Here is a 10,376-nt window from a genome sequence, read left to right as displayed (position 1 = left end):
GGGGATTTTAACATGAGTAGATAAAATTGACAGTAATAAAACTTTTTGTATTTATGTCAACGCAACGTATGCATACATATTTCAAGTGTTTAATCATAAGCACAAAAATCCAAACTAATTATAAAATAAATTTTTATTAATTAAATTAATAAAAAAAAAAGTAAGTATTTTTTTTTTTTAATTTTTAATTTAAAAAAATATTTTTCTTCTTCTATTTTTATATAACACTTAAGATAAATTTATTATAGACTAACAGCATGGAACTAGAGTGTGCAGTTCAAAATTACGATTGGGGCAAGAAGGGCATGGCAAGCAGCGTAGCTCAGCTGATTAAATCATCATCTCCGGAGCTGAATATCGAGCAAGACAAGCCCTACGCTGAACTATGGATGGGGACCCACGTAAACGGCCCGTCATTCATCAAAGGAACCAAAGAATCGCTAGCAGATTACATCACCAAAGACTCAAACAGTCACGTGCTAGGTGACAAAGTAAAGGAAATATTCGGGAACACTTTGCCATTTTTATTTAAAGTCCTTTCCATAGACAAAGCGCTCTCCATCCAAGCACATCCAGCCAAAGCTCATGCAGAGGATCTCTATAAATTATTTCCCGCTGTCTACAAAGATCCCAATCACAAACCAGAGCTCGCTATTGCTTTGACACCCTTCCAAGGGCTCTGTGGTTTCCGTCCGGTACAAGAGATTGGATTTCATTTAAAATCAATCCCCGAGCTTGTTGCGCTTTGTGATCAGACTGCGGTTGATGATTTTTTGAACTGCCAAGGTGATGCTCAGGTTCATTTGAAGAAATGTTTTAAAAGCTTGCTAACTTTTGCAACTACTGAAGGAAATTCGGAGATTGTCGCTCAGCAGTTGATTTATTTTATTAATCGATTGTCTCAAATGGGTAGGAATTTTAAATTATAATGAATTGAGAGATATTTAATCATTTTTAGAAATTTTTTTAGATTATAAATTATTGCAAGAAAAATTTATTTTTAAAATTCAATTTTTAGAGGCTCTAAAAAATTATAAATGCAATTTTTTAGACTTATTTTATTATTTAAAAATTATCAAGGGTCTGCTTATTTAAATGTCATAAATTAATAATATATTTAGGATATATAATACTAACAATAAGAGACATCTGATAATTTTTTTAAAAATAAATTATAGCAAGAAAAATGTATTTAAAAAATTCCATTTTTAGAGGCTCTAAAAAATAACAAATACAATTAAAAAAAAAAAAAAAAAAATTTTCTAAACCTAGTAAATTAATTAAATTGCAAAATAATTATTCCAAATTAATTACAGATAACGAAAATAGAGAAAAATTAAATGCAAATCTCTTTGAAAGACTTCATAAAGATTTTCCAGGCGACATCGGGTGCTTTGGAATTTATTTTTTTAATTACATAAATTTGAATCCTGGAGAAGCGCTGTATCTCGGACCAAATGTTCCTCATGCGTACTTGTACGGCGGTAAGAAAAATTATTCAATTATATATAAAATGTGAATTTAATTGAAAATAGTTATTTTATTTTGATATTATTTAATACAGACTGCGTAGAGTGCATGGCGTGTTCGGACAACGTCGTTCGTGCTGGACTTACTCCAAAATTCAAGGACGTGCCAACGTTAATTGAAATGCTGTCCTACGACAGTCAGTCGTATAATAAATTTGAGCCAAAAAAAATTGATGAATTTTCGGAAGTTTTTCAGCCACCGATAAAAGATTTTGCAGTGACAAAAATTCAAATTCCTGGCAGTAAAAGTTATAAATTTGTCCCGGTTAATTCAGCTTCTATAGTGATAATTATCCAAGGATCTGTAAAGATATTTGACAAGGTTTATAAACGAGGATCAGTATTATTTACACCTGCCAATACTGAGCTAGCAGTGACTAATTTAGAGGAAGAAAAAGCGTTGATTTTTCAAGCTTTTGCTAATGTTTAACTTACTGATTTTTAATTACTTTTTAACTAGAATCCTCAGACTCTTCTTTGACACCATCAGCTGGTTTTTCATCAGTTTTATAATGACGATACTCGGGTTTCAATTCCCACATATTACGGTGGGGATTTTTAATATTGTAACTACAAACTTCGCCGAGAATTTCTTTCAAGTAAACCTGTACAAATAAAATAGCACAATTTTGTTAATAATTGTTAATACTGCGTATATTATTATTTAAATTTTGTAAATAAATACTTACGACAGGCTGGCGAGTTATTTTAACTAAATCTTTAATATTGTAATACTGATGCTTTTCAAATGCTGCGAACAACATGTCCAGTACAGCGTCTTTGTCATCACGCATTTTTTTACCCTCAGCTTTCTTCTTTTCAGCATATTCAATCTAAAAAATATAAATGATAATTAAAATCATTTATTTAATTTTTTTAATGAACATTACATTTAAAATTTTTATTTATAAAAAACTTACGTTATGTTTATGATCAGAAACGGGCTTAAAGTTCTGTACAACTTTGGAAATTTGCTGGATAGCTCTCACAGGAACAGCCGCTTTCTTAATACTCGACAGCTTTAATTTCATATAACAATTGTCGGCGTAAGGGCGACACTCTAGTTTTTGTACAATTTTACCTTCCATACATAATTTGTCACCTTCTGGTACTACTGCGTCGGAATTAGTACAAGCTGTAACAATTATAAATTTTGATTATTCAAAATCAATAAAAAAAAAAAAAAAAAAAAAAAAAAAAAAAAAAGCATTTTTAATTATAATAACAATTAAAGGACGTACGTGATATATGAGAAAAAACACCAAGTGTTTGATGTTTTACTTGACTAACATCCAGCTTGTGCTGCTTGGGTATGTCTTCTTCACCAGGGTCCTTCAAAGCTAATACAGCTTCTGATAATCCTAGTGTTACTTCAGCTTTTTCTCCAGGTACTCTAAAAAAAAAGAAAATAAATAAATAAATTATCTGAACTTGGGTAAGTTTGTAATATTAAAGTAAAAATAAATAATTGTAATTTTAAATTATATAAAATACATACTTTGTTATTTTAAGTTTACCAACTTCAATATTACCCGGTGCCTTTTCCCATTTATTAGCAATGTACTTAGGTACTTTGACCAACCAAACTCCTCGTCCAACATTGCTTAAATCTAAATCCTTTTCAGAGTGAACTAATGAGTTATTTGGTCCAGTCGACATTTTTATTTATTTATATATTTATCAACACCTGAGATAACAAAATATATTTAACAATTTTTAATCTAAGTATATAAATTATTATTTTATTTATCAATTGGTTTTAATATTTATTTTAATTAATTAAGTTATATAAATATTTATCAAACTAAAAAAAAACTAATTAACGTGTCTATCTCCAACAATAACCGCATTATTAATAAATAGCAAAAATATGTCATATATATTTGACTTGACTTTTGAAAGTGCTGCCCTCTTTGCCAACTTGTTCAAAATATAAAAGTAATTTTTAATATTTTCTTTTGCCTGCGGTTTCTTAACTATTTTCGCGTTGTGCACATCAATTATCGTTTTATTGCGATAAAAAAAGTATTTAAAATACTTTGGAGTGTTTAATATTTATAATTACAATCGGATAATTAATAATTCTATAAAAATGGTTGCACAAAAGAAACAAGTAAGTAAATAACAATTACGCCACGTGTTAACCTCACTTTTCCGATTGTTAATTATTATATGATATTGAAATTAGCAGACATCTAACAATTATTTAAATTTTCCTTACAAAACAATTTTTATAAAACAAAAACATTTTTTGAAATTCTCATTTTTAATTTTTTTGTTTATAATTTAATTGTTATAAAAATTAAAAAAATTATCAGCTGTCTGTTAAATTCAATATATTTTTATTGATGAAAATTAAATTAGCCACGAAGATTAAGTTAGCCGACATCTAAAAATTTTTAGAACTTTTTTTTTTATTGAAAAAATTATTACAAAAAACAAAAAAATTGGAAAACTATAAGTGCAATTTTTTTTAAATATTTTTTAGCTCTAATTTATGAATGAAAAAAAAATTAAAAAATGTCAGCTAACTTTAGTATTATAAATTAATAAAAATTAAAATAGCTGACACTCAACAATTTTTGATTTTTTTTAATAATTAAAATTATAACGAAAAAGATATTTTCTAAAAATTGCACGTACAATTTTTTTAATTTTCTTCATGTGAAAATTTTTCTTTTAATTTTTTAAAAATTATTTTTCAATAAAATAAATTATAAAAATTTTCAAATGTCAGCTAATTTAATTTTCATTATAAATTTAGTTTTAGCTGACATCTTGAAATTTTTATAAATTGTTTTATTAAAAAATTATTTAAAAAAAAAATTAAAAGAAAAAATTTCACATACAGACAGTTTGTTTGAAAAATTACACATGAAATTTTTTAAAAATATTGTTTAATTAATACAAAATTCTTGAATGTCGGCTAACTTTAATTTCATTGATGTTATTTTTCATTAATTTATAAAACAATAATAATAATTATTATTAATAAATTTTAGAAAAAGGCGATGGAGAGCATCAACTCGAGGCTCGCGTTGGTGATGAAATCCGGTAAATACGTTTTGGGGTACAAGCAAACATTAAAATCTCTCAGACAAGGCAAAGCTAAGCTTGTAATCATCGCCAACAACACTCCACCACTAAGGTAATTTTCTTTCACTACTCTGTTTTTAGACGGTTCTCCCACTTTTTTAATAAATTAAAATGACATGTGACAGCGATAAATCTTATCACTTCTGACACAATTGTTATGTTTTTAAAAATTATTTACACATGTAAAATGCGTTATCGAAAATTAATATTCAAAAAGCATCAAAGTTTCTTTTATCACAATCTTGCACATCAATGTAAATATGCATAAGTATGTAGAAATAATTATTTATTTAATATTACTGCGTTGTTCAAATTTTCTATTTTTAAAACAAAATTATAATTTAACCTTTTGAAAATTTGTTTATTATTTTATATGATTAAAAAAAAAAAAGCTAATTATTTTTTATATAATTTAGAAAATCAGAAATCGAATACTATGCAATGTTGGCCAAAACTGGAGTTCACCATTACACCGGCAACAACATTGAACTAGGTACAGCTTGCGGTAAATACTTCAGAGTTTGTACTCTCTCAATCACCGACCCGGGTAACTCAGATATTATTAAATCCATGCCAACCGGCGACCAAGCATAAAAGCTCAATACCCATTGTATTTAATAAACTTTTTACATAAAAATAAGATCTTGTTTATTTATTTTAAGTCTCTTGTACATTAAATCTTTGATACTTTGAAGTAAATAAAATTAATGAGCTTTGCCGGCTTTGGCTCCTGGTCCTAAAATTTTCTTCCTTTGACTGAACATGTGTAAGTACAGATGAGGAAATACTGAAAATTAATAGTTAAATTTTATTAATTTAAACTTCAATAATCTAAATTTATTTCATGATACTAAAGTTAACCAACGTATTTAATTTTTTAATTTTTTTTTTTCATTTATTCAATTATAACAAAAAAAACATTTTTAAAAATTGCATGTGTAATTTTAAAAATTATCTACATGTGAAATTCTTTCTTTTAAATAATTTTTTAATAAAATAAATTATTAAAATTTTTAAATGTTGGCTAACTTTATTTTCAGACTAAATTAAACAAAATAAAAAAATCAAAAATATCGGCTAACTTTATTATTAAAAGTTAGCTGACGTTTAAAAATTTTAGAATTATTTTAAACAATTAAATTACAAGTAAAAAAATACTTTGAAAAATTTGCACGTATAATTTTTGAAATCTTCAACATATGAAATTTTTTCTTGTAACTTTTTTGTAATAAAAAAAATTTTTTTTCAAAAAAAAAAATTATTAAAATTTTCAGATATTGGCTAATTTAATTTTACGGTTTTTTACTTACGAGGAATGTAGAGTAGCATAATTGCTATGAGAAGATAGTGGTAGCTGAACGTCATGTTCCATGAATTGGGAAGAGCGTAACTCCAGACATCTGGGTACTTTTGTGCGTACTGTTGGGCAGAATAGAAGCACAAGAGTTCTCCAGTAACTCCAATAGGGTACAGGAATATGAAGGTGGTGTATCTCAACCACACGAGGAAGTGCGGGACGAATCCTACGAGATTCGCGAAGTAATATCCGTACCGAATTATTTCAGTGACTGACCAGGCTAGCAATGCTATTGGCAAGCCTATGGATGCTGCTGCTGCTGTTGGAGGTGTTGCTAGCAGCACTCCAACCACTACCATGACTCGGCTGAAAACTTGGAATATCGTTATCACTGGATTCGACCTTACAAGACCAGTGAATGCATGTAAAATCTAAAAAAAAAAATTAATTTTAATTATAATTCTTCATTATTTAAATGAATAATTAAATAAATAAATATTATGAAAATTAAGTTAGCCGAAAAATTATTACAAAAAATTTAAAAAAAATTTTCATTTGTAAAAAACTTGAAAAACTATATGTGCAATTTTTTAAAAATATTTTTTAGTTCTAATTTAATAAATTAAAAATTATTAATATACAGTGAAAAATTTTTATTTTGACTAACTTTTGTTTAAAATATTTTTTATAGGACCAATATTTTCGCCGTAATATTAAAAATTTTAATTACATATCTAAAAAATTACAGTAAAAATTTGAGCTCTACACCAAATTTTAAATATTTAAATTAGCAAATAAAATAATAAATTTAATAATATTTATTCAGTAAATTTACTTCAAAAACAGCAGCATTTTGATAAATCATCAACGAGGAAAAAACGGTGTTCCAAAGACTTTGATCCTTGAAATTATTGGTGAAATAGTACCGCGCGAGAAGACATAAAATATAACTCCACCTGAAAAAAAAAATTTTTTCACATTAAATTAAATGAACTTTGAACTTATAATTGATTAAAAAATGACACTTACCCAATTACTAGAAGAAGATTGTAAGATATTAAATAAATTTTACCAATAGTACTTATACTTTGAGGTTGTTTGGCTTTTGTTTTCTTATCCATTGTTATGTATTTTAAATAAATATATTAAATAATAATTAATATTAATAATAAGAGATACGGGTTATCAACAGTCTCTTAGCAGTGGTCGTTCACTATGACTCGGCGTTATGAGCTCCGACAATTTCCTCTCATCAACTAATACTTCAGGCTTTCCATTTACATAATAAGTTGTATGACTAGTTTTTTTTTATTTTAAATTAAATTCTGAATTATTTTGTGTACTTTCGTAGACATTATTTATTCACTATTGTATTGTATTGGTAGTAATTATAAAGTGAAATTTTCGAGTAACCTAAAAAAAAAAAAACAAACGGTTTATTTATGTAATACAACAATCAGCATAATATCTATGTACAAACCTGACACATACATAACTGTACTTGCTCATTATTATTATTATTGTTTTTCTTATTACTACTATTATTATTATTGTAAGTACATGGCGGGAGTTTTTAAATACGACTTTTAAATATGATCAGCTGTCAAAACTAAAGTAAATAAAAATACTTTGACGGGAACTGATCGAGTCCAGTAATTTTTTTTAATTAATTATTTTTTTTATCGAGATTCAAGTTGAGAAAAAATAATAATTATGTTTTGGAGAAATAAAATTTTGATGAATAATTTTGGGGTTTGTAAATCTTGGAGGGTGATTGAAAAAAAATTTTTTCATCATGAAAGACTCGTTTTTGGAAATGAGGTTAATTTGGCTAAAAAAAATAACTCGCCGATTGTTGCATTAGAGTCAACGATAATTACTCACGGAATGCCGTATCCAGATAATTTTAAAACCGCAATGAGTATTGAAGAAATTATTAGAAAACAGGTAAATTTTTTATAATACTAAAGTTAGCCATGAAACTAAAATTAGCCGACAGCGAAAAATTTTTATTTTTATTTTTTTTTTTTTTTTTTTTGTTAATTGAATTAACAATAAAAAAATATTTTTAAAAAATTGTACGCATAGTTTTTCAAATTTTTTACTTGTGGAATTTTTTTATTAGATTTTTTTTTAATAATTTTATTAATAGAAAAAATTCTAAAAAATTTTAGATGCCGGCTAACTTAATTTACATAAATTAAATTAAAACTTACAAATTTAGTAATTTCTGCTGATTAATTTTTTAGTTTCGTGACTTGAATAGATAAAAATAATTTTAATAAATAAATTAAATCAAAAAAAATTGATTTTTAGTAGAAATTTTAATAAATTAAAAATAATATTGAAGTTAGCTGACAGCTGTCAATTTTTTAAATTCTTATAACAAATCAATTACACCACTAAAAGTGCTTCTAGAAATTTTCACTGATAATTTTCTTTAATTTTAACATGTGAAATTTTTTTATTAAATTTTTTTCATTATAATTTAATTGTTATAAAATTCTAAAAAAATTTCTGATGTCTGTCAACTTCAGTGTTGTAATAAAAAATGCAATTTTTTAGAAATAATTTTTCGGAACAAATTTGTTTGTTAAATAAAATTTAAAAAATTGACAGCTGTCAATTTGTTTCAAAAAGTTATTTTTAAATAATTATATTTTTAATATTTTAAAATTTTTACATGTCAATTTTTTTGTTAAAAAAATTAATAAAATTATGAAACATCTGTTAAATTACTTTTCATAACAAAGTTGACTTTTCAAGGTATTGTTATAAATTATTTAATGAAATTAATTTTATTATCTATTCTCCAAATTTAGCAATGACGTATGCAAATAATTGAATTATTGTCTTGTGAATATACTTTAAAAGTTGGAATAAAATCAACGAAACGTCGCAAAATCGAATAAATAATCAGCATAAATTGAAAATTCGCTCTCCGTACTGAGAATTATTTAAATATAATTTAAACAGGTAAATTTTTTTATCTTAAAACTTCTGCTAGAGTGATCGCTCCAAAAAAATCAGATCTTATAATATTTAAACTTTTATAAATTTTTTAGGCCATTCGATTCATCTCTTATAATTTCGACTGGAAGTTTCTGGAGTCTTCTTCTAAAAAATAAACTATTCAACAATTTTATTTTCAATAACTAAATAAATACTCGAGCAAGAGTGACAACATATGGAGAATTTTCACTGTATATTTTTCTTATGACGTGCAATTTATTTATAAAACCTTCTAGAATGTCAAACGTCTGCTATTGTTAGAATCATAAATTTGTATTTATAATTCTGCGAGGTTTAAAATACTTTTAGTGATAAAAAACCACTTGGGTTGATGACTTTTGATTCGATCTTGCTTAAGAGCGCATTCACTCTTTGGACAAAAAAAAAATTCTCAAATTTTGGAAGAAAACAAACTTTTAAAAATAAATTCTGAATTGCGTCGGCAATTAAATAAATAATTAAGTTATTTTCCCTCAGTTTGAGATTTTTTTTTTTTTTTTTTCTTCAAACGGAAGATATCAATTGATCGAGTCGCTTTAAGCTATTAATAAACTATATGATGTTGTTATAAATTATAGAATGTGACTCCGGCAACTATTGGAATAATTGATGGCGAAATCCATGTGGGGATGAACGAGGAGCAAATCCATAAACTATCAAAGCCGGATACTAAAACGTTTAAATGCTCGGCGAGAGACATTTGCTCGATAGCAGCTGGTGGTTTGAACGGCGGAACGACCGTAGGAGCAACTGTTACGATAGCAAATCTGGCCGGAATAGCGGTGATGGCAACCGGTGGTATTGGAGGTGTTCACAGAAATGCTGAAAATACATTTGATATTAGCTCCGACTTGATTGTTATGAGCCACACTCCGGTTTCTGTTGTTTGTGCTGGAGCAAAAGCCATTCTAGATATTCCCAAGACTCTTGAATTTTTGGTAGATTAATTTATATTATTAAGAGAATAGGAAAAATTTTGTGTCATTGTAAAAATGCTCTAGATACATAATTAAGAAATGACCCGGTATCTCTTAAACTATTGACATTTTTAAAGATATAAGCTCACTCCGAAATTACACTCATCAAGACCTTTCATTTGAGTACCCACATCAATTTTTCATATATTTATATATTTATATATATGTATATATGAAAAATATATGAAAATGCATGTGGGTACTCAAATGAAAGCTCTTGATGAGTGTAACATCATGATGAGCTTATATCTTTAAAAACGTCAATAGTTAAGAAAATACAGTGCAATTTAACAAAAGTAATTATTTAATAAAGCAAAATTTTATTTATTTATAGTTTACAAATTACGGCAGTCATATCGTGACTGCAAGGTTACTAGTTATATATTACTAGCAATCTATAATTACTATGCGAAAATAAATTATGAAAATTTAATAAATATTTAATAATTTTTATGACAAATAAAT

General features: G+C 26.3%; 5 protein-coding genes across 7 annotated transcripts in view; 3 read left to right on the top strand and 2 right to left on the bottom strand.

Annotated features, from left to right (window-relative positions):
* Window positions 1–23: 23 nt before the first annotated feature.
* Mpi (mannose phosphate isomerase) lies at window positions 24–1,959 on the top strand. The gene is made up of 4 exons (XM_074254937.1): window positions 24–160; window positions 249–909; window positions 1,317–1,484; window positions 1,565–1,959. The coding sequence occupies exons 2-4, from the start codon at window positions 258–260 to the stop codon at window positions 1,957–1,959; spliced, it is 1,215 nt and encodes a 404-aa protein (XP_074111038.1). The 5' UTR covers window positions 24–160; window positions 249–257.
* On the bottom strand, window positions 1,692–3,350 carry Tfiifbeta (transcription factor TFIIFbeta). 2 transcript variants are annotated; one of them, XM_074254939.1, is made up of 6 exons: window positions 3,028–3,350; window positions 2,771–2,922; window positions 2,450–2,664; window positions 2,219–2,362; window positions 1,965–2,134; window positions 1,692–1,831 (listed from the first exon to the last, which is right to left on the bottom strand). In XM_074254939.1, the coding sequence occupies exons 1-5, from the start codon at window positions 3,186–3,188 to the stop codon at window positions 1,982–1,984; spliced, it is 825 nt and encodes a 274-aa protein (XP_074111040.1). In that variant the 5' UTR covers window positions 3,189–3,350; the 3' UTR covers window positions 1,692–1,831; window positions 1,965–1,981. The 2 variants fall into 2 exon arrangements, with proteins under 2 accessions (XP_074111040.1, XP_074111041.1); XM_074254940.1 differs by having other exon boundaries at window positions 1,979–2,134.
* Window positions 3,351–3,480: 130 nt separating this feature from the next.
* Window positions 3,481–5,265, top strand: Rpl30 (ribosomal protein L30). Its single transcript, XM_074254959.1, has 3 exons — window positions 3,481–3,642; window positions 4,532–4,677; window positions 5,042–5,265. The coding sequence occupies exons 1-3, from the start codon at window positions 3,622–3,624 to the stop codon at window positions 5,217–5,219; spliced, it is 345 nt and encodes a 114-aa protein (XP_074111060.1). The 5' UTR covers window positions 3,481–3,621; the 3' UTR covers window positions 5,220–5,265.
* On the bottom strand, window positions 5,249–7,317 carry Hacd1 (3-hydroxyacyl-CoA dehydratase 1). Its single transcript, XM_074254942.1, has 4 exons — window positions 6,952–7,317; window positions 6,758–6,878; window positions 5,936–6,353; window positions 5,249–5,412 (listed from the first exon to the last, which is right to left on the bottom strand). The coding sequence occupies exons 1-4, from the start codon at window positions 7,041–7,043 to the stop codon at window positions 5,330–5,332; spliced, it is 714 nt and encodes a 237-aa protein (XP_074111043.1). The 5' UTR covers window positions 7,044–7,317; the 3' UTR covers window positions 5,249–5,329.
* Window positions 7,318–7,408: 91 nt separating this feature from the next.
* Window positions 7,409–10,376, top strand: part of LOC141535122 (uncharacterized) — a 27,159-nt gene continuing 24,191 nt past the window's right edge. Inside the window, exons 1-2 of one of the 2 annotated variants that reach the window (XM_074254929.1) lie at window positions 7,409–7,869; window positions 9,513–9,872. In XM_074254929.1, coding sequence (XP_074111030.1) covers window positions 7,636–7,869; window positions 9,513–9,872 — 594 coding nt within the window. In that variant the 5' untranslated portion in view covers window positions 7,409–7,635. The remainder of the gene's footprint in view (window positions 7,870–9,512; window positions 9,873–10,376) is intronic. The other variant, XM_074254930.1, reaches the window with a different exon arrangement.

The sequence above is a fragment of the Cotesia typhae genome, unplaced genomic scaffold (genome assembly GCF_013202065.1).
Source record: "Cotesia typhae breed Kobodo isofemale line unplaced genomic scaffold, CoteBio_Ctyphae scaffold_13, whole genome shotgun sequence".
Lineage (NCBI taxonomy): Eukaryota > Metazoa > Arthropoda > Insecta > Hymenoptera > Braconidae > Cotesia > Cotesia typhae.
This window is presented reverse-complemented; position numbering and strand designations above follow the sequence as displayed.